General features: G+C 38.2%; 2 protein-coding genes across 3 annotated transcripts; both read left to right on the forward strand.

The window, feature by feature from the left end:
• Nucleotides 1-4,955: 4,955 nt before the first annotated feature.
• gtpbp8 (GTP binding protein 8) lies at nt 4,956-16,618 on the forward strand. 2 transcript variants are annotated; one of them, XM_026295453.1, is made up of 8 exons: nt 4,956-5,059; nt 5,513-5,701; nt 5,910-6,063; nt 9,210-9,308; nt 9,952-10,082; nt 10,713-10,812; nt 12,122-12,240; nt 12,783-16,618. In XM_026295453.1, exons 2-8 carry the CDS (start codon nt 5,538-5,540, stop codon nt 12,883-12,885), a joined length of 870 nt encoding a protein of 289 aa, XP_026151238.1. In that variant the 5' UTR covers nt 4,956-5,059; nt 5,513-5,537; the 3' UTR covers nt 12,886-16,618. The 2 variants fall into 2 exon arrangements, with proteins under 2 accessions (XP_026151238.1, XP_026151239.1); XM_026295454.1 differs by having other exon boundaries at nt 4,982-5,038; nt 12,783-12,966.
• slc10a2 (solute carrier family 10 member 2) lies at nt 15,805-23,318 on the forward strand. The gene is made up of 7 exons (XM_026295451.2): nt 15,805-15,938; nt 17,051-17,604; nt 18,218-18,336; nt 18,459-18,547; nt 18,666-18,841; nt 18,994-19,151; nt 19,791-23,318. The coding sequence occupies exons 2-7, from the start codon at nt 17,207-17,209 to the stop codon at nt 19,979-19,981; spliced, it is 1,131 nt and encodes a 376-aa protein (XP_026151236.1). The 5' UTR covers nt 15,805-15,938; nt 17,051-17,206; the 3' UTR covers nt 19,982-23,318.
• Nucleotides 23,319-23,803: the final 485 nt, after the last annotated feature.

Raw genomic sequence — 23,803 nt, forward strand, 5'->3', positions numbered from 1 at the left:
CTAACCACTGATAGATGGTGCATACTTGCCACAGGTGTAAGGCCCAACAGCTTTCATCCCAGGCAGATGGGCAGACAGAACAAATACAGCCTGAGTTGTCTTTTTGCCCTTGCCGTGTGTGCATGTGACAGCTGTTTGTGTTTGTGTGAGGCTAGTGATGGTTTGATCTCTTGCCTTGATAAACTCCTCTGTACTTCATCCTAGTGACAAACAAAAGCAAGCAACAAGGGGGGCTTTGGTATTCTGTCAGCGCATGTCCCATTGTGGCCCTGTCACAGTACAGCGGGAGGTCCTGGAGGTTGAGCAGGGGGGCTGGGTTAAGCCGTAGTGGTTAACTTGCAAATGAATGGTTTAATAGATCTGAAAAGGTCACATGGGTCAAGGTCTGTGATAATTCAGTGTCAGATTAAAGCATCATTAGTGTGCATATGTCTGTGGGTATTTGTGGGTGGCTGGTCAGCATTGCAGCTGGACCTTTTCCTCGCACTGCATTGTTAAAAAAAAAGACCACAAGGCCTATAATTGGATGCTGCATGATACTTTCAAACCCATTCTGTTGGGCATCAGTCAGGGAGAATGCAAGAACTGCAAAAAGATGGGGGCAGAGAGCAAATGAAGAGCGAATGAAGAGCAAAAGAACAAATGATGATTGTGGTAAGAGGCTGTCTTGATGGCATGGGTAGAGAGACTGTTCATATACATATATATATCTATATACATATAGATATATATATACATATATATATATATATATATATTTTTTTATTATTATTTTTTTATTTATTTATTTATTTATTTTTTTATTGATATGCACCCTGGAGAGGTAAATGCCATCATGGGCCATGCTATAGGTGCCTGCTTGGTGGGCGATTGATTGGTCTGGCATTTGATCCTCTGGCTCACAGTGAAGGTAGGGTTGATGGAACCATGATGCCCCCCCCCCCCATTCCTCTATGCTTCTTCCATCATTTATCTATCCGTTTTTGCTGCTATATATATATATCCCTCATCTTGTTTTCCACCCAAGTACTATTTAAAACCCCTGGTGAAATGTGAGGTTTAAACACTTTACCAGACGTTCTGTTGCGTTTAAAGTCATATAAATGGTCTGCTGCTAAAAACATCTTTTTATTAACCAAAAAGCATCAGTTGTCCATGGTGGTAATTCCTTATGGTCTCATCTTCCTGTAAAATAATAAAATGTTAAAGCAATATGCTGTAATCCAAGGAGAACAGAACTACTCTTCCTTCTATTCTTATTTCAGTGGAAGCTGTTTAATTAGCTGCTGAACAAGTGTGACACTAGTCTATGGCAGTGTTGCCATAGACTAGTGTCATAAAATACAAGGAAAGATAGAGGTTAATCGAGTAAATTAAATACATATTCAGTTCTCTAATTTAATAAGGCACTCTGCTCATATAAAAACAATATTCTCATAAATGGATGATGAATGAAAAAGGCTCATGCATTACCACACAGCATGTAAGAAAAAAGAACCCACCACAAAATGACAAGAAGAATATGAGACCTGTAATTGGATATCTGTGAATTAATTCATTCAGTGAACATACTATGAATCACATCAGGTCATAAACCCAGATGGGATGGAGGGAGGACTGGCACAAGTTGATGAAGGCAGATATTTAACATAACAGCCTGAGTGCAGAGTGAGACCTTCACTGCAGGCTGCACTGCCACCATGTGGATCTAAAACGAGTCAGCTACCTCTGGAAGAGCTATGTCGATATCAGTGATTCAATCTCAAGTGCTTAGCTTAAAATGATCTTCCAAGTGTGCCAAATATACTACAATAAAAATATTGCTTCTCAAACTATTAATCAAAGATGGATTAGAACAGACTTCTCTGCTGCATAGGGAGGAATGTGGTGAATACTCTTCAGGGAAAACTGTGAGTAGGAGTCTAACCACTTTCTGTTTATGAACCTATGAAACCCGACCACCACTTAAAGAAAACTATTGATGAAACTTCATTTCCCAGTGGGTGTCTCTGTAAAAGAATGCAGAGAGGGAAAAAAGCTCAGAGTCACTCTTATCACTACTACCTCCTATATCCAAATTTGTGAAGACAGTTTGCTGGCATACATAGTTCTATATAATATTTTGATCCTCAATAATCCCCACTGAGGAGGTGAGGGAGGATGTATGCGACAGCTGGAACAGTTCCTTTCCCTGTGCATAGGAGACATTTTCAGTCAAGGAGTGGGAACAGGAATGTTTCTGTATGTTTTGTCAGCCATGCATCAATCTGAGAAATGTAGCTGAATCTAAAAGAGGATTCATTCTCATAAATTATGTCTCCGTGACCTACGTTATATGAGAATAGCATAATGATAGAGATGTAATAGTATTACTCTTGTTTTAGCCTCCTCAGTCATTTCATTGTCTTTTCCTTTAGTCACAAGGAAACCCATGCAGTTCAGATTATAGATGTTTTGCACATTTTTCACTTAGACTTTGTGATTTAGCACATTCAATATGAAACAAAATAACATAATGCAACCACAGGGAGGGCACAATCCAGTGACTTCATGTGCCGGTCCCAGGTCCGAGTAAATGCAGAGGGTTGTGTCAGGAAGGGCATCCAACGTAAAATATAAGCCAAATCAAACATGCAAATCACAAATATGACTTCCATACTGGATCGGTCGCGGCCCGGGTTAACAACGACCGCCACTGGTGCTAGTGATCAAGGACAGGGATGGAAATGTGTTGAAAAGGTGCCACAAGTGTGATGGAAAGATGGAAGGAATACTTTGAAGAGTTGATGAATGAGGAAAATGTTAGAGAGCACAGAGTAGAAGAGGTGACTGTTGTGGAGCAGGAAGTAGCAAAGATCAGTAAGGATGAAGTGAGGAAGGCATTGAAGAGGATGAAGAGTGGAAAGGCAGTTGGTCCTGACAGCATAATTGTGGAGGTACTGAGCTACTTAACAAGATCTTGGAGAGTGAGAGGATGACTGAGGAATGGAGAAGAAGTGTACTGGTGCCCATCTTTAAGAACAAGGGAGACGTGCAGAGTTGTGGAAACTACAGAGGAATAAAGCTGATGAGTCACACAAAGAAGTTATGGGAAAGAGTAGTGGAGGCTAGGCTGAGGTCAGAAGTGAGCATTTGTGAGCAGCAGTATGGTTTCATGCCACAGATGCATTATTTGCTTTGAGAATGCTGATGGAGAAGAACAGAGAAGGCCAGAAGGAGCTGCATTGTGTCTCTAGATTTGGAAAAAGTGTATGACAGGGTGCCAAGAGAGGAGCTGTGGTTTTGTATGAGGAAGTCTGGAGTGGCAGAGAAGTATGTTGGAGTGGTGCAGGACATGTATGAGAGCTGTAAGACAGTGGTGAGGTGTGCTGTAGGGGTGACAGAGGAGTTCAAGGTGGAGGTGAGACTGCACCAAGGATCGGCTTTGAGCCCCTTCTTGTTTGCTGTGGTGATGGACAGGCTGACAGATGAGGTTAGACAGGAATCTCTGTGGACCATGATGTTTGCAGATGACATTGTCATCTGTAGTGAGAGCAGGGAGCAGGTGGAGGAAAATCTAGAGAGGTGGAGGTTTGCTCTGGAAAGGAGAGGAATGAAGGTTAGCTGCAGTAAAACAGAGTACATGTGTGTAAATGAGAGGGACTCAAGTAGAACGGTGAGGTTACAGGGAGTAGAGGTGAAGAAGGTGGAGGATTTTAAGTACCTAGGGTCAACAGTCCAGAGCAACAGAGAGTGTGGAAAAGAAGCGAAGAGACGTGTGCAAGCAGGTTGGAACGGGTGGAGGAAAGTGTCAGGTGTGATGTGTGACAAAAGAGTGTCAGCAGAATGAAAGGAAAGGTGGACAAGACAATGGTGAGACCAGCAATGTTGTCTGGTTTAGAGAGACAGTGGCACTGAGAAAAAGACAGGAGGCAGAGCTGGAGGTATCAGAGCTGAAGATGTTGAGGTTGTCTCTGGGAGTGACGAGGATGGATAGGATCAGGAATGAGGACATCAGAGGGACAGCTCATGTTAGATGTTTTGGAGAAAAAGCCAGGGAAGCCAGATTGAGATGGTTTGGACATGTTCAGGTGAGGGACAGTGAATACATTGGTAAAAGGATGCTGAGGTTAGAGCTGCCAGGAAGGAGGCCTAGAGGAAGATCAAAGAGGAGGTTCTTGGATGTAGTGAAGGAGGACATGAGGATAGTTGGTGTGGGTGTGGAGGATACAGAGGATAGGGTTGAATGGAGGCGGATGATTCGCTGTGGTGACCCCTGAAGGGAGCAGCTGAAAGGAAAAAATAACATGTTTCAGCATTGAGTATGTTTAGGTCAGAATTTAAAGAAATTTGTGGGAGTTATAGACTTTTAATACATATTGCCCAAGGTTTAAGCATTCAACAGTAATTACAGCTGTCATGCTGTCAAACTGAATCATCATATTTGATAGTTGAACAAAAAAAATGCCAATTTGCCTGTTTCTTTTTGTTTGTTTATGTGATCTTTAACCTGCCTTTCTGATTTTGAGCTCTGAGCTCTCAATCAACACAGAGTCTTAGTGATTATACACTAAAATGACACACAGCTGTGTAAGAAACATTAAATAGCCAAGATCCCAGTTACTTGTGCAACATTTGGACCCGATGTGTCTAAAAGGCTGAAAGAATGTTAAGGCAACGTATGTATTAATAACAAAAATATCCATAATTATACACTATAGACTTAGACATGTTTCTGGTTAGTTATAAAATGTATATTAAGGTTTAAAAGTAATTATTCAAGTTTCACAGGGCTCTAAAGTATCCAATTTACAGTGAGATTAGAATAGAAACTATGATGTTTTTTTGTTGCTTTATTTGGGTTTATAGTTGAATATGGGTTAATAAATTAAATACCAGTATGTAAAGGGAAGCTATAGCGAAGTAACCAGGAAATACTTTTTAAAGCGGAACCTTTAGTGAAGTTATTTGTGTCAGTCGAACACATTAAAGCGCCGCACTCGACATGGAGCATGGTGAAGTTGCACCGCAGAAAGTTGGCGTATAGCTAATAAACCAGGTGCATCATTATTACATTTCGGTAAGGCGAGAAATAATTCAGCGTGTCGAGATGTCGATGTCAATATAAAGCTAACGCTAGTTTCCTACCATGTCCACTTTGCTCCAGGCCTCGCGTTTGTGGACATCCCCGGTTTACTTTCTTTATAATGTGTGATATCTTTTTATGTAGTTATGATTATGTTTTACTGTAAGTAGAAGCTGCCATGGTATTTTTTAAAACTGAATGAAACACGAGCTAACTAAAGCTTATGTGCGTTTCAATCTGCTATGTTATTGCATTGTGACTGTACAATTCCCTTTTAATAATTCAAGCTTTGCTCGTTTTGGTTTGTAGAGCAGCTACAAAATGATCATACTCCCAAAATACTCCCATTTCAGCAGTGTATACACTGAGTTGAAAACTGTGGTGTTGTTCAGATGTGGCTGCACTGCTGTGAAACTGATGGTGATGCTGTTTATCTCTGCACTGCAGGCACGACTCAGATCTGCAAGGAAACATGTTTTGTCCCCAGCTCTGGCTTCAGCCAGGGCCTCGACTCTGGACTGTTTTCCAACATAGCACCCACAAGCTGGCCTCGCTCCACAAAGCCACAACGCTTCCCCCAAAGAAAGCCCAAAGCTTACTTTACCCCTTTAGTGATTTGGAGGCCTACCTGGACAGGTAGTGTATATATGTAATATAATTAGTTGTTTTGTTTGTTTTTTTTATTTGTTTTTTAACCTTTTGTGTGTGTGTGTGTGTGTGTGTGTGTGTGTGTGTGTGTGTGTATGTACGCCCGCCCCTCTAGGGTGATTTTTGTCCTGCCATAAAATATGGGGTGTTTCATACCTGCTTTTGAACTTTTAATTACATGGAACAAAATTTTCAGGTCTGTGGACAGGACACAGTTCCAGCTTTTTCATCCCAGTGTGGAAGACATGGGTAAAGCAGAAAAGCTCTTCTGCTCTTCACCATCTCATAAGATTCATTACTACATGTCTGCAGAGCGGATGGACCATGCACCTGCAGTGAAACAGCCAGAGGTTAGTGGGCAATCTTATTGTCTGTTCACACATAAATCCAATGTGTTACATCTTTATGTGCAAACACACCGTTGGTCAGACTGTTTTCATGCCTTTTTTCTTGGTGTCCAGTAACAAATGTGTAGAAGTTCTCAACAGCACTGCACCAACTGTTTATAGTGTGAACAAGAAAACTGGCACACACACGACTTCAGTGAACACAAATAAATCTCACCTGTTCTATGTCCATCTGCTTGTATATGTGCAAGCTCATTTACATAAAAAACATAAACTTCTAAATATGGACAGTGACCGTCCTCTGAATGTACAACTTATTATGAAGAGCTGCTGGTTGTAGACAGAAATAGCAAATGAGAAAAAATAGAGTTAACATGATGTCACGGCATCAGAGGAGATGCATGGAATGTTTCCAGTCATGCACCATATTCAGGGACACAGATTACTATGAAAAAGTATTTGCCCCCTTCCTGATGTTTTATTTTTTTGCATATTTGTCGCACTTAAATGATTTAATAAAGTTTTAATATTACACAAAGCTAAGCTGAATAACTACAAAATGCTGTTTTTAAATGAGGATTTCATTTATCAAGAGAAAAGAAGCTGTCCAAACCTGCTTGGCCCTATGTCAAAACGGAATTGCCCCCCACTTACTAAATAATGAATGAACTGTGGTTTACCTCATATTTTGGAAAGCTGAGATAATCTTCACTTGCCACACCCAGGCCTGATTACTGCCAGACCCGATGAATCAAGAAATCACTTAAATAGAACCTGTCTGACAAAGTGAAGTACGCTAAAAGATCTCAAAAAGCAACACATTATACCGTGATCTAAAGAAAAACAAGAACAGATGAGAAGCAAAGTAATTGACACATATCATTGTGGAAAGGGTTACAAAGCCATTTCTAAAGCTTTGGGGACTCCAGCGAAGACTGTGAGAACCTTTAACTAGAAATGGAGAAAAACTTGAAACAGTGGTGAACCTTCCCGGGAGTGGCCTGTCTACAAAAATGACAGCAAGAGCAGGACAACGACTTATCCAGGAGCTCATAACAGAACCCAGAACAGTATATAAGAAATGCTTCACCGTCCTCAGTTAAGGTCAGTGTTCATGAATTAACAATAAGAAAGGGACTGGGCAAAAATGGCATCCATGGGACTGTTCCATGGCGAAAGCCACTGCTGACCAAAAAGAATACAAAGGCTCATCTTACATTTGCCAAAAAAAAACAAAAACTTTTTCACAGCACTGTAGATTGACTCATGTGATCCTGTGCTGTTACTAGCAGTAATTACACAGTTTCTAATACCTCCACACTTCACTGTGGTTCTTGGTTATTGCTTCTACAGATTTTTCTAAGGTTGAAGATACAGACAGTATGGGGACAGGTGACTCAGTTTGCACTACTGAGAAACAAATGATTTCCAGAACACAAAATAGATATTTAGTACAAACCACTTAAATGCCATTTTTACATCATGAATTTGATTTACATTGCTTTTTAATTGTTTCCCTTTACAACAATTTAGGTAGAAGTCAGATGAAATAGGAAATGATGCAGACTGATTACAGAAATACGTTAACACAGATCCACCACGTAAGCTCATCTGTGCACTACTAGAGAAACCAGATGAAGCATAAGCATTATTTGCATGATTTACTCTGAAAGACATTATTACCTTATCTTCCAAATAAAATTTGGCAGAAACACTTATATACAATATACTGATTGGTACATGCCTCAGAGTTCGGGCTGTGTATCTGTAACTTAGACTTCTTGTGTCTACAACTGGGAATTAGTCTTTTGAGCACAAAAATAAGCATATGCACAACATAAGCACAAAACAGTGTGTATGGACAGTTTATAAATGAGGCTCCAACATCTGTGGTGGTGTAATGGGATATTTTTATTATTGCATCTTCTTATTAAACAACTAGAACTAGACAAAAGAAATATTTATTGATAAGGAAACAATATTGCATTTTAATAAATATTAAATTGTATAATATAAAGTATAGTTTTAACAATTCATTGTGTTGGAGGACTGAAAAGCTGTTAAAACTTAAGACTTTTGTAATGTGAGCTACAGGTCAGATTCCTAAAGAATGCCTTTAGCAACAGTATATTGCCTGATTTGATGTTTAAAAGGGTGAGAATTGTGTCATCTCTTAGCCGTCTTGTGCATTTTTACACTTAATGAAATAACTGAACAATGGATGTATTTAACATGGAGCATTGCTCTTGTGACTTACCTTATCCGTACTATCAGCCCCTAGTACAGGCCATGTTTAGACCGATCATAGCTCTGCATTAACCCAGCCTCCTAATTCATTTGAATGAGTCCAGCCCAGTGATGCAGCAGGTATGCCAACCCAGAGGGCTCTGGCTAAGAAATGTTGAGCATGATATTAAATGGCAGCAGGGTGGCATATACCATGAACACCGTCAGCAGGTTTCATTAAGCTTGGAATTGGTGTTCTTGCATGCTAGTGTGATCTATACTTTTAAAGATGAGCAGAAAACATATGGAGTCAGTAGATTGTTCACATTACCTTTCCTGCATACCAAGCCATGGACTCTTCATCTGTAAAAAATTTAGTTTAATGTCTCACATAATTTAGAATGAGTTAAAGCATGATAATAATTGAGCTGAATTATAACCTTATAGACAGTAGTGTCAGAACACTGAGAATGGAATATTGTGTTGATTGGACAATGGGGTCTCTTTGGCATGCCAAGTTAGTTACTACTCTGCCTTTCTGCTCTGCCACAGAATGATGTATTTGTAGCTTACTGGCACCACCAGCCTCCATCCATCTGTCTTGTGTCAGAGATGGATGAACAGAAGACATGTCCTGTGGGACTTGACGGTCATTGCTACTGCAGAAGCAAGACTTTAGCAGCTAATTGCAGCAGCCCATAACAGTTAGAGTAGGTGTGCTGCTTAAAATGTTCAACTGAAGAACTCATGGAATGAGCAAAACCTAAGAAGATCCTTAAAGAAAATATTCTTAAGTGATCTTACAGTACAGATCACTGAGTTACCATCAAGAGGTTCAGTTATTAACACAGTCACAGTTCATTGTATTGCAGTTCAGCATAATAATACACAGTACAGATACCAGAAACTCGGTGTGTTCACAGGTGTGTTTCATTGGCAGAAGCAACGTGGGCAAGTCGTCACTCATCAAAGCTCTGTTCTCCCTGACTCCTGAAGTAGAAGTTAGAGTCTCCAAAACTCCAGTGAGTAGCTATAGACAATAAAAAGTTGAGCATGGCAGACTGTATATCTGTCTTACTGTCCTGGTTTATTATGGACACTGTTCTATGATGCCCAATTATAGCATAATTAATGAAAATTTGCTAATCTGACCTTTTAGAATTTGTTGTACTATATAAAAACTATTGTTATTCAGTAAGTTCTGTCAAGTGTGGAGAAAGTTGTTTGTGACCAATGTAACAGTAAAACAAAGGTTTAGTGGAAAAATATGAGTCATAATCAACCGTGGGAATAGCCTGTTATTTGGATAAAATAATCATGGCTCATGGTTTACTTAACATTTTTCCAGCACTTTGAACCACATGTAATGTCCTCATCCATCATAGTTTTGGCCTAGGAGGCCAAGGAGGCAGGTATTTCATTTTACAGTTCTTTTACTATTGATGCTTATTTTGCCATTACCAGCACCTTTTAATTCTTGGTATATTGTGTATGGGTGTGTTCTTATTGTTTGTATCAATGTCACTGGGTTTGACCCATTATAATATAGTATTCATAACCGTGCATTATATTTTGTATTAAACTTTATATTATATATATTATATTACTTTATATTAAAGGCCTGCTTTTCTTCATTTCAGTCATTGTACTGTATTTCCCTGTAAGGGCCACACAAAGAAGATGAACTTCTTCAGAGTGGGGAAAGCTTTTACCATCGTGGACATGCCAGGCTATGGACACAGAGCACCCAAAGACTTTGTCGATATGGTGGAGCCATACCTTTACACAAGAAAAAAGTGAGCTTTTGACTTCAGGTAGCAGCCTGGAGTAGTGTGCATCTGTGCTACAGTCTAGCTACAGTTTGAGTTGGGATGTGATTTTTCCTAAAGAGCATGACCGAACTCTTCTCATGACTATTGTTCTTTGAAAGGGGAAATTCAGTCATGCCAAAGACATTAGGGATAACTTGGCGATGATAAAATAATATTCAGGATTGACTCTAAGTGAATCTTCTATAATAATAGTTCTTAACAAATTGACTGCAGCTTTCACATTGTATATATTTGTTTGTGTCATGACTCTGACACACTCGCACAGTGCACTGTAATATTCGTGGTCATAGTAATAGTAAAAGATTCCTTTTGGATTGTACTACTCTTTCTGTAGATTGTGACCACAAGGTGGTGGTCACTGCACTGTCATTTAGAATCGTACTTTATTACTTATCTAGCTCTGATGAACACTATAAGAGCTTGCAGGCAGGGAAACCTTTATAATTTTGTGAAATTTACTGCTTCTTAGCTGTACTGTACCTGTCTGGTACCCCATCAGTAAATATTTGTAAGTGACAATGAAAACTCACATTAGTCATATCCAATACCCTGTTCCACGTATAACCTGACTAATGTATATTTGTAATCTTTCAGTCTCATGAGGACATTCCTATTGGTTGATGGTAGTGTTGGTCTTCAGAAGGCTGACCTAATTGCCTTGGAGATGTGTGAGGAGTTCAGACAACCATATGTGGTAGGACACACACACACAAACACATTTTCTTCATGAATAGTTACGTAATACCTATGTTGTAGGGAAGGATTTCCAAATTATATGCGAACCTGGAGGGCAAACCATTATCCATATAATTCCAAATAAAGTTTAGATTTCTTTTAAATATGTAGTCACACTCATGATTATTGTGATGGTTATATTATGGGCAGGCAGCACAAAGTTCTTTGGTTAATTGATTACCAGTCTATAAGGTGTATTTTGGGCGAGTCACCATCTCACATTTCTTTTGAACTGACGGCGTACAGCAAAACATGTGACATCACCATGGGGAGCCATGATGACAAAGAAAGTTTCCAGATGAAGTGATTATAACACACAGTACCTGCCTGCCCCCACCTGTAGCCTAAAAAAGTAAAACTGCCCTGCCAGCTTCTGCGGTGACAGACCACACAAACTCCTAGCTTTGTTTACAAGCAAATCTTTAGCAAGTGCAAGAACTCTGAGGAAAACAAGCCATTCAGATAAATTTGCTGGTGCAGGTGAAAAAGCATTAATTCTGACTAGCTTTCATTTGCACTTTTTAATTATTCTTACAAATCCTTGTCATTATGTCCACAGTGACTTAATGCTGAACGCTCCCACTCAGCTATTTAAAAACTGCTGTCCTCTGTGAAATGCTACCACTGTGACATTTTAATGAAGTACCCCCCACCCTCCATGCACTTGGCTGTCAATTATTCATGCTTGCAGATTATTAAACACTCTGGCCATTTTTAAAGCTGTGAGGGTACAGCTTTGAACCACAGTTAAATCTCACTGCTGAAACAAAAAGGAAGCATGAATCCATGAGCTATAATGGTAAAAAAAGTAGTTGCTTTGCTGTCACAAAAGCGGTTAAATACAAAATTAAAGTTAATCTGTCAACAGAATTGAGGAGTTGCCACATTGATTTTGAAATTTGTGGAATTAGAAAGGGGGAATCAAAGCCTACCAAGAGCACCAAACTCCAGTTACAAATATTCTAATAATCATTTAGCAGCAAAAAGAAATCTGTAAGGCTAATCATTCAGAAATCCTAAACTGTATTGTCCATAATGTTAAAAAAAAGTATTCCTTTAAAACAAGAGACTGTATTGTGCTGTACTCTTAACTGACCAGCACGTCTGTTGTGTTACCTTTGTTTGATCACAGAACCCAACCCAGTCCCTTGTAACAAACATCTGTTGTTTGCACTGTGCTCTTTCATTTTTCATTCCTTGTGTAATTGTGAATACATGTATTGTACATCAAGGTAATATTGTAATGTACCAAGCATATTGTTGTGCAGATGGTGGTGACGAAGATTGACAAATGTGGTCACGGTACATTGCTGAAGAACTTACTTCATCTTCAGGATGTGGTTCGAACACAGACAACAAGCTGCTTCCCCCAGCCATTTCTGGTCAGGTGAGAGTCATTCTCATTGACTGCTTAAAGGAAAAGTTTGTTTTCTGTTTCTTATTATGAACAGATCCCAACTTATGCTTAAAAGCTTTAAGTCATACTTAATCTGTGTTTATGTTAAAACTCATGAATTCTTTCCAGTAAAGACTACATCACTCTTCATCTAGTGTGCAGCTGCTGTTATTGAACCTCTTCAGCTTCAGGGAATTTCACAGTTCTGATAGCAGCAGTTAAGGTTTAAGAGTATATATCATAAACCAGTAGCACATGCCTTCATAGGTATATACTAAGCTTATTTTGCAATGTGTCTGTCCATACTGCTTGTACAGTTTGCAACCTATGTTAAACTGTTAAAGCTTAACATAAGTTAATGGCTAACAAAAAGATAAGTTACTGTAAAATCCCACCAACCATGGGAGGCTTTGAACATTTTTGATAAAGCTCCAAAATGATCCAGTGGTCACCTGCACTATATCAGAGGAAAGTCTCAACAAAAAGTTAACACTTACAAAAGGTTATGCTCTTTTCTTGTTTTTCTGCAACAGCTCCCTCCAGTTCTGGGGAATCTACCTCCTGAGATGCTTCATTGCCCATGTAACAGGGAACATCAAGTTAATGGACAGCTCTCAAGGCCCACTTACCACTTGAGTGATGCTTGGTCTTTTGAGAATTTGTCTCATATCACCTTGTCTATAAGCTCTTCATGCAGTAAAAGCAGGGAATGCACAACTCTCTTTACGGATTTTCTTATTTCTAAATGTTGTTACGTGTGCTTAACAATGGTACATGTGGGCTAGAGGCGAGTTTGGACTGTAGGGCGCCACTGACTTGGGTACATATTGTTACACCAATCAACCATAACATTATGACCACCTGCCTAACACTGTGCACAGGAATCAGTGCAGCAGTAGGTTGGCACTTGTGTTACTCAGCAGTCTCACTGTGTATTTTCTGTGAATATGTTTACTTTCATTGTTCTACTGTCAGGAAGAGAAACACACATTTGTCCACCATTCAGTGAAAAACGTATTAATAGGAGCATGCTCATCAAAGGTTTTTTTGGCCTGCAGACCAATGCTGTAGGAGTTTTTCTAATGAAATTTGAAAAATCCACTTTTCTACTCATTAGCCTCTCTGTCAGCTCGGCTGAAAACACCAGATATCAAAAAATTATTACATATTAAATGCATTACATTTCAAAATGCACGTGTGCAGAACTTAACGTATTGTGCTTTTAACTGGCAAGTGATATCTGCCAGACTTGGGAATACAGTTCAATTTGATGTGATGGTTTATCTTAATGCTTTACACTCTTATTGTTTTATGATGATGTATAATCCCTGACTTACAATGCTAAAGTTTATTATCTTCTTTTTAACTAGAGAACAGAAACCATGCATTTGCGGTATAAAACTCATTATATTGTTGGACATTACATATGACAGATTTAGAGGGGTTTGGATCCAAAATCCGATATTCTTTAATTCACATTCATTGACTTAAATAAATCACCCACCAGGTGGACCGACAGATGCAGTGCAGTGCTGTGGAGTAGTTTAGTGTCTTTTAGCTCAATACCCATTAATAAATTTTTAAAAATCTATTTTCAGAAATATAGTTAATGCGTTTTTAGGTGACATTGAATGCAGTTCACACACTGGCAAACATACAAAGTAAAAAATAGAATTATATTACATATCTATGCTACCTCTCCAGGTAAGCTTCACTAAAGGGGTAAAGTATACACTGCAAACAGTTCCATTATTTTGTCTTGCCATTGTAGTTACAGTGTACCTATGTGTGAGCAAATTACTGTATATGGATTTCAGGGACTGTGGGCCTCAATTCTGCGGCACTGCAGTAAAGTTAGAAAAATATTCACAGATCTGAACAAAAACATCTCCCTCCAACTGCAGTAAGGTAGACAACAAGCTACAAGTTTTACTTTATCGGAGTCATCCTCATTGCTGGGCAGCTTAATATGTGGTGTGAGTGTCAGCCACTGTGAGACAAATGTGCAGAAACCGTCTCCAGCAAGGAGAACAGCTTGCTCTGATGAAAATTTGGCTCTAGCTTGTCTATCTTACTTGGGTTGTAAAAGACACTGTACGTGTTTCAACAAACCAGGATGACTTATCGATTCAAGAAACTTTCCAACAATATAAATGATGAGCGGAAAAAATCCACTGCGCACAACATCAAATCCCCGTTAGCAACATCAAAATAATAACCAAATAATGGTTCAAAGATGTCCATATAATCAAGTGAATGAGTGAAGCCTGACTGGGAACCCAGCTCTGGCATGTGATTCTTCTGAGATGGTGAACCTGTCAGCAAGTAACTGCTGGTGAACACACATTTGAAATTGTGTGTCTGATAAATGATTAAGTTCAGTATCTGACTAGTTTGCTCTGACAGACTAAACTCTTTGCATACTTGTCCAGCCGGTTACATGTGGCTGACAGATCAGCCACTTTAAATGCAACACCTAAAAGTATTTACAACCTTTATTTTATTGGTTTATAACCAGACATAGACAACACTTTTTAACATATGTATAAAAGACCAATTTATTCATTTTAAATTGATAATTAATTGATAATTATGTATGTTTTGTTGTCCTTTTACTGTCATCAAAATGATCCTAAAGGTGTGGGTGGTGATCTGATTTTGTGTTCCAGTGGAGCTGACCATAGTAATAGACAGCATTTCACAGTTAGGGAATTGAAGCAAACTGTTGTAGTCATTCAATTTGGTTTAGCGGAGTACTCCTTTTTTGCAGAATTGACAAAGCAAAGCTTAAGAAATAGGATGGGAGATACCTGACCTAAAACAATGACAGTTGATCAGCAGTTATATAGTCATAAACTTTTTTTTATAGACACTAGTCAATACGGGGTCAAGGTCATGGTCTGAAACGCTTATTGTGCCATTTGCTATTTTTTTTCTTCGTCTTGTTAAATAGAAGACATGCCAGCCAGGAAGACAATTACTCAAAAGTGTCTTATCTTTGTATTCATATTTTACAGTGGAGCAGGAACATAGTTCGATATATGGAGCAGATTAGATTGTTATCTGGCATCAGATCACCTAAGAACCACAAACCTTCACACATCAGGACCAGAAAGATACTTAAAATTTACTGCTGCCAGAATGAAGGACAAGTCAGTTGGAGACGGAAAGATAAGTGCAGATGGAAAAGATAAAGACTGATAAGAATCCTCAAAAGCTACCATAAGAATCTCTTTCCCCATGCCACAGTATTGATGCCCATGATACATGCTTTTATAGTTTTTTTAAATAGGATTTTTATATTTCCCAATTTATGCATCCCACATCACATCTTCTCATTAGGGGGTAAATAGGTTTCATACAGTCAGATTGCTTTAAAGTTATTATATTCTTTGCCAATGGAAACTTATAATAATAAACATCCTGCACCCTCTTTTTGACCGGCAACATCAAAATAATGATAGCCGAAAAATGGTTAAAAAATGAAAGTGTGGAAGTGATGAGTTAATGAGTGCAGCATTAGGGATAGGGACCATCTCAAGCAAGGAGTAGTAGCTCTGACATGTGTTCCAAGCTGATAAACCTGTTACAGCAAGTAACTGCTAGTGTACACATCCAGCAGTTACTGAACATTATTCTTCATTTGGAGTTGTTTAACACAAGTTACTCTTTAGTCAGACCCCGGCAAGGTAAGAACAACCCAGCTTTGTTTTTTTTTTTTTTGTGCCAGATAATAGAATAATTAAAAAACGTACAGAATTTAGTTAGATTTCTTTTCCTTGACTCAGTAGAATTGTGCGGGAACAAAGTTGAACTTTGTAACTCAACTGACAACTTTTTTTCTATGTCGTTTCCACATTTGACGTGCAGTATGTTAATGCAATGTGCCTACAAAATATTCACTCATGCTTGAACAAACAGCTTTGTATATAATGTATAATAATGGGATGAGTAAAGTATGATTTTTGAAACTTGCAAAAATATATACTGTATGTCACAGTGGAAGTGTATCACTGCAAACAAACTACTGATTAATACAAATGTAGAACACAAAATAATTGATTGCATAGCTCTTCATTAATTTCCAGTGAGTAGGTAGCAGAAGGACCTTTAACCCAGCTGTGATACTTTGTGTATAAGTGTAGCCTATATCACTTTTACACATTTGGATACTGCAATTTTGTTTGTGAACTTTTTTTTTTATTTTCAAGTTAGCAGAAAATACCTCAATTACAGTTGCAAATGTTTTGGAATGCTGCTTTTAAATAATCTTCCCTGCATAAAATCTGTCATCAGTCATTTAAATATTACATATGTGTTCATTTTTGTTTGGATTTACTTTGACATTAAAGGCTTTTTCTCCTTTTGACCACTGTGGAAAAAAAGTCTTTATTACATGTTCTACATGAGTCAGTGTTTGAAAAAGTCAAAAAAAAAGCCAGTGGGTGTAATTTTATAGGCATTTTTATAGACACTGTGCAATGAATACCTTGTGCGTATAGGTGTGTCCTGTCTAAGAACTCCATGTATCTTCTCTTCTTACTGGAAGTTTAGGGTGATGATGCTGCATCTGTTCAAATGTTCAATAAAGTTTTAGAGGCCACTGCAAATGCAATAAAAGTAAAAGAGCAATGGTGCAATCACAATTCATATTTCTGAATGATTCTGATTTTATATGCATGTGTTTCTGAACACTGACCCCATAAAACATTCTGTATTGGTTAATTTGTGTATGTGTGTGTGTGTGTGTGTGTGTGTGTGTGTGCACGCTTTACCTGGTTGCCCTCCCAACTTCATTTAGTCAAGGTATAAAGAGCACCGAGCGGGACAGTTTTCACTGTTGCCGTCATCTTCTTGGATATCTTCGTGGCTTGGAGAGGGAGAAATTGGATTAGTGTCGTGGAATATTTAGAATTACTGAGGAAGAACGACTACTCCTCCCATTACATTGTCCACAATGTCTGTATCAAAAGCAACAACAGTGGTGCCCACTGTTTGCAGCTCTGCTGCCACAGTATGTTCAGGCACAAACTGCCTTGAACCTCCCAGTAACTTCAATGAAATACTCAGCGTGGTGTTGGGCACAGTGCTCACCATTATGCTTGCTATGGTGATGTTTGCTATGGGCTGCAATGTTGATGCCAAAAAGCTATGGGGCCACATCAGGAAACCCTGGGGAATCATCATTGGCTTCCTCTGCCAGTTTGGCATCATGCCTTTCACAGCTTTTGCCCTGTCACTGGCCTTTGGAGTGCTGCCTGTGCAGGCTGTTGTCATCATCATTATGGGTTGCTGTCCTGGAGGTTCTGGCTCTAACATTATCTGCTATTGGCTGGATGGAGACATGGACCTCAGGTAAGCAACCAGCTGGGCTGACTGACTGGTTGGCTGGCTCATTGGATAGTCTAATATTAGTTATCAGAAAATGTCTATCTGACACATTAGATGGTTCTCTTAACTTCTGTCAACATAGTTATGTATGCTTCCAGAGTCCAAGGGCTTTCGTTGATCACAAATGTCAGCTTTTTCCGAAATATACATTTTATCTTTATTTAATTCAAAATCACGTTTATATATTTGATTCTGTGAAAACATTTAGGTCCCATCCAGATGAAATATTTAGCTAAGTTAAAAGATAAATGGTTCCATATAGAAGAGAATGTGCACTCATCTGGGCAAGAAGCATAAAATGCAAATGCAAATTATGTGAAAACTCATTTTCAAGACCCACATAGGTACCTTTTTATATCTTTTTTAAGATGTTCTTTCATATACATATCTTAATTATTGTACCAAAGTGGGCTGGTGTCGGGCCCTACATGGGCTATCTATTGGTTAAGAGACAAGCATATCATTGTTCGCAGTTTTCAACTATTACTTCACAATATCCTTATTTTCTTAATGTTTCAAAAATAAAATTGGAGAAACTTGTGTGACCAACAAACTGTCCACGTTCTCCCCTCCTCAGTATCAGTATGACAGCCTGTTCCTCTATCCTGGCCTTGGGGATGATGCCTCTCTGCCTGCTCATTTACACCCCGACCTGGACCTCCAGCAGCACCATCCAGATCCCATTTGACAGTATTGGTCTGTAGACAGCTAGTGGTTGATTGAAAACCCATATGCTGTATTTGTAAGAACTGTAGATAGATTTTTTTAAGGCAAATGAAAAAAATGGATGTGGTGATGTGAAATTTGTGTATCCTCAGGTATCACTCTAGCAGCTCTTCTTATCCCAATTACTGTGGGAATGTATGTTAAATCCAGATGGCCTCTTGCTGCTAAAAAGATCCTCAAGGTAGGAACATTCTTCAGTAAATAATTAATTCACTTGCTTCTATGTGTTTCTCAAATACTTTAAATGGTGTGAATATGATAAGAATTAGCTCAAGGGACATCATGTCTGTGCTGTACAGGTAGGGTCCATTCTAGGCTTTGGTCTCATTATCATCATTGCTGTGGTTGGAGGTGTTCTTTACCAGTCGTCCTGGATCATTGCTCCCTCCTTATGGATTATTGGAGCAATCTACCCCTTTATTGGTTTTGGCCTGGGGTTCCTCCTGGCCCGTTTTGTGGGTCAACCCTGGGACAGGTAGGGTGACAGCATTGGAACAATGTTAGCGTGAGTGCAATTTGAGACATGCATGGATTCTGATAACTTCATTCCCCTATCTGGTTTTGACTTATATCATACTGTAAATACATTTATTGACTTCAGGTTGTTTATCATTGTGCTTTTTTCAGATGTCGAACCATTGCATTGGAGACAGGTTTCCAGAATTCCCAGCTGTGCAGCACCATTGTCCAGCTGTCCTTTAGCCCTGCTGAGCTGGAAGTCATGTTTGCATTCCCCCTTATCTACAGCATCTTCCAGCTGCTTGTGGCTGTCATATCTGTGGGAGGTGAGAGTTTCACAGACACACACGAAGGCTACTGATTGCAGTTTTGTCTGAATTTCCAGCACTAGTAATAATAGTAGCTCCTACTTGGTGTCAGCCTTTAAGAGGAGCATGTTTCACTTCTGTAATCCATTTTTGTTACACAAAGTTATGATCCAAGGGTCTCAGTGATGGTGCTGGTGCTACAGAACATGTACACCTTTAATATTAGTGAAGAGATTAGTGCATCATTGCACAGGTTGTGGTCAGAGTGAAAATGTCCCTATACATTTAAATAAAAAAAGATTTCAGATGTATTATATTTGCCTTTGGCTATGTAATTCCAAGAAAAATGTTCCCAGTAACAAAGAAGGAGAATAATGAGATTAATGATACAATAAGAATACCAGTTTCTGGACTGTAATAGGAAAGAGGGTGGTAGTATACCTTGAATAGAACATAAAACTGAATTAAAATAATCATCCATCTTTTTGAGTGGCTTTTTGGTACTTTTGATTGTTACAGGAAATACAGAATGCAATGGAACACAGTATTACAGAGAAATATGAGATATGTACTATTTCAAATTTTATTTTAATACTGTTATGAAGCAAATGTGTAGATGACTGATGAGTGTCTCAATCCATGTTTCCTCACCTGTAGCCTACCAGGTGTATAAAAAGTCATGTGGCCGTGGCTCAGCTGATGCAGACAGCCACGTTCCATCACTGGAAGCTGGTAATGCCGAGTCAGCTAAAGACATGAACTATACTGTAGAAAATAGTGCCTTTGAGATGGATGAGAATGGCAACAGCAAAGAGAAGGAAATGGGCACTGACAAGACCCAGCTGTGACATCAGAACTCTTTGCAGACTTTGGACTATTAGTATGAACATCCATAGCATTCCTGAAGACAGCAGCCTAAATCAATTGTGAATGCACACTGCACTCTGCAGGCTGATGCTGTGCACTGCAGGTCCTTTTCTCAGCAACTATGGCACCCAAGTCTTGTTCCTAGTATGGCCTTCAATTAAGGTTGTTTTTTGTTTTTGGGTGGGTTGGGGGTTGGAGTACCTCACACGCTGCATTGGGTAAGATATGATATATTATTTGTCTTAATTTATTCATATATAACTATTTAAGGCAACCTTATTCTCCTCTTTGTGTGAAAAAGGCTGATGTGCCGATGTTTCTTGATGAAGAAACATAGGCCTAACTATTGTATATGAAGACATAAAATAGTTGTTATATATTTATGGTACAAAGTCAAACAGAATTTAGTGTGCAAGTTCTTTATATTTTAGTGAGTAAAATATTTTTTCATTACACAATTGCATTTCTTGTAATTTACTTTATCTATTTAAAGATTTTTGTCCTGTCATAGATCTATAGAGACTTGGACGTTCTGTGTTTTAGAAATGTGCTTGTTGAAATAATATGTATTTTAATATGAATATCAATTCTAGTAAAAACTAAATAAATATGGTGTAAAAGTGATAACTGAAAAAAAAATAGAAAAATGAATGAATTTTAGAATATGTACGTATATTTTATGCTAGTGGCAATGCCCCTTATTCTTATATGGAAAACACTGGTACATATACAGTATCAGACACATATTGCTTCCCCAACAATATAAATAATTTAATACAGTTAGATTTCAAACTGTGCCATTACAGCTTCAGTCACACTTATTTAAATTACGCTAGACAGTGTTGAGTCAAACATACACTTCAGTGTGCTCCACCATTACTCCCTCCATGACCAGCCCTTCCTTCTGATGAATGCTAATATAAATACTGGGAATTCCCCATCACAAATTACGATTATTGCAAAGGTTTTAAAAAAATGACTCTTCCAATGTCATAAAAGTTAGAAAATTAAAACATTTCTTACTTTTGTTGTGGAAATATTACATAAAAATCAGACTCAATTGCCTTTTTGCAGTGATGATAAAACTCATCAATCAAATATGATCAGTAAACTCTGGCACACTAATATTTTTCGGGAGGTTTACAGCACACATATACGTCCCCCCGAAACTACCATGAGACAACCATACCCAATCATATGTTGAACATATAAAAGGTCTAAACCAAACTCATTGCATGTGATTGTAGTCACACACTACTCCGACAGTCTCTGTGCCAGGAACACAGTAATAACAGAAAAACACTTAACAATAAAAGTATTTTCAACAGAGCAACCTTTATACAAGCCGAACAAAATGCAAAAATTAAAGGTTTAAACGGGTATTTTAAACTTCAGATTTTCCTTTACACTTTGTTTGCCCCTTTTTTTTCTTTTTGAAAATCAAAACATTCTATGAATACCCTCCATTATCCATGAATTATTCCTAGTTAGGGTCACAGGGATCTGCTGGAGCCTATCCCAGATCTCTTTGGGTGTATGGCAGGGGTACACTGGACAGGTCACCAGTCCATCACAGGGCCACATTGTCCTGTGATGGACTGTATTCATTGTATGAATACATTTCATGAATTTAAGAAAATAAACCTTGCCTGCAGGTTAATAAACTGTATACTGACATTGATAAATAGGAACAGATTGATAAAGCAAGTGCACAGAATGTGAAGCAGATTGTGCAAGGATTGGTAAACTGTGCAAAAGATTTACATGTATTTGTTTAGCAGAGATGCCTGTAAGTAGCTAACAAATATAATAAATAAAGCAAAAATAAAACAGCTGTATTATCATACAGACTGTGGCAGCACTCAGAATTGTACGTGACGTCTGCTGTGTAGAGTGAGTATAGTAATGGAGCCAAAACAGTCCCCTCGGGTGCCCCTGTGCTGCAGCCACTTCCCTAGCCTAATGAACTTTTATTTAGTTAACAGAAAACAGTTTGTGAAGATGGGAGAGTACCAGTCAGAATGTTTGAACATTGAGTGTGGTATCCCCCAGGGGTCAGTATTGGGTCCAAAATTATTTATTCTATATTTTAACGACATATGTAAGGTATCTGAGTTATTGAAATTTGTGTTATTTGCTGACGATACTAACATTTTGGCTTCTGGTGAGAATTTACAGCAACTTTTGGATCTGATCACTCTAGAAAACATTAAAATAAAGAAGTGGTTTAACAAAAACAAATTATCTCTAAATCTAGATAAGACGAAATTTATGGTATTTTGTAATTGTAAAATCAATGGTCAAGTTCGGGTACAGATAGACAGTGTCAATATAGAAAGAGTCTATGAAACTAAATTCCTGGGCGTGATAATTGATGACAGAATTTGCTGGAAATCTCACGTAAAATATGTCCAAAGCAAATTGTCTAAAAGCATTTCTATTTTGGAGAAGGTAAAACACATCTTGAATTGGAAGTCAGTTCTTATTCTTTATTGTTTATTGATCTTACCCTATTTAAATTATTGTGCCCAGTACTGGGGAAATACATATAAAAGCTCACTTTAATCTCTATTTATACTCCAAAAAAGAGCCATGAGAATTGTTTATAATGTTGGACCTTGTGATCATACCAACTTACTATTCCAAAAGTCTAACATGTTAAAATTCTCTGACCTTGTGGAATATAAAACCTCAATAATCATGTACAAAGCAAGAAATGATCTGCTACCAGGAGGAATTGAGAAATTATTCTCAGAAAGAGAACCTAAGGGGGAACTTAAATCTAAAGACTCATAACACTCGTATGACTAAGAAAAGTTTTTGTATATCTATCGGTGGAGTAAAACTGTGGAACAGATTAAGTCAGGAATTAAAACAATGTTCAAACATAAAACAGTTTAAAAGAAATACAAAGACATTATTTTTACAAGGTACAGGATTGAAGAGGGGACAGTCTAATTTCAGTGTTTTAGGAGTAATCGGTACTGGTATCATATTAAATTTATTGCATATTGCTGATATTACATAATTATTGTATAATACATTTTGCGTGGTGTACAAAAAGTTAAAGTAGCTATATGGCATGTATTAATGAATTGATAATGAGTACGGATATGTGAAGATGGATATTGCGGGAATAGGGATCGGGGTAGGACTAGATAAGTGTATACTTCTTCCTACTCCATTTCCAACATTTAATGCATAAGAATATACATTAGTGCTGTGCTTATTGTTTGTTCCGATGGTCAAAATATGTCATTACTGTTGTTTTCTAAATTTGAATGTTTGAAATAAATAAATAAATAAATAAAAACTGTCGCCCTTCTGTCAGGTAATCTGTGATCCAGCAAACAAAGGAGGTCTTCCGTTCTTCCGACTGCTGGAAAACATATGGACCTAAATTATTACAAAATATACTGATTCATGGCAGCTGATCATTTATTGTCTGTGGACTGTGCACCCCAGTAGGGCAATGTCAACTCAGCCATGAGATGGCCCTATTGTGACAGATAACATTATTGACAGTTTCTCTGTTTTGACTCATAATTTCAATGGTAGGCCCTGTCTGGCTGTGGACGTATAATGAACTTCAGATTTGAGCAAATCAGATCAAATTTTGCAAATGAAATGACGATCAATTCATATACTCCTTGGCAATGTGTTATAATACATAATATTGAGACATAGTCAACTCAGTGTGTACAAAATGTGCTCCACTAAGGAAAATTACGTTTGATGATAGTTACATACAAATGGGACAACCCAATTTTAGTTGTAGGGGGGAGATTCTCTTAGTAACAGTT

The sequence above is a fragment of the Mastacembelus armatus genome, chromosome 21 (assembly GCF_900324485.2).
Source record: "Mastacembelus armatus chromosome 21, fMasArm1.2, whole genome shotgun sequence".
Taxonomy (NCBI): domain Eukaryota; kingdom Metazoa; phylum Chordata; class Actinopteri; order Synbranchiformes; family Mastacembelidae; genus Mastacembelus; species Mastacembelus armatus.

Bases quoted from the DNA above. Each gene is read 5' to 3' on its own strand.
- gtpbp8 (XM_026295453.1), top strand. From the start codon at position 5,538: ATGTTTTGTCCCCAGCTCTGGCTTCAGCCAGGGCCTCGACTCTGGACT. The intron at 6,064-9,209 runs GTTAGTGGGCAA...GTGTGTTCACAG, and splicing joins CTGCAGTGAAACAGCCAGAG to GTGTGTTTCATTGGCAGAAG. The intron at 10,813-12,121 runs GTAGGACACACA...ATTGTTGTGCAG, and splicing joins AGTTCAGACAACCATATGTG to ATGGTGGTGACGAAGATTGA.
- slc10a2 (XM_026295451.2), top strand. From the start codon at position 17,207: ATGTCTGTATCAAAAGCAACAACAGTGGTGCCCACTGTTTGCAGCTCT. The intron at 17,605-18,217 runs GTAAGCAACCAG...TCCCCTCCTCAG, and splicing joins GATGGAGACATGGACCTCAG to TATCAGTATGACAGCCTGTT. The intron at 18,337-18,458 runs GTCTGTAGACAG...GTGTATCCTCAG, and splicing joins GATCCCATTTGACAGTATTG to GTATCACTCTAGCAGCTCTT.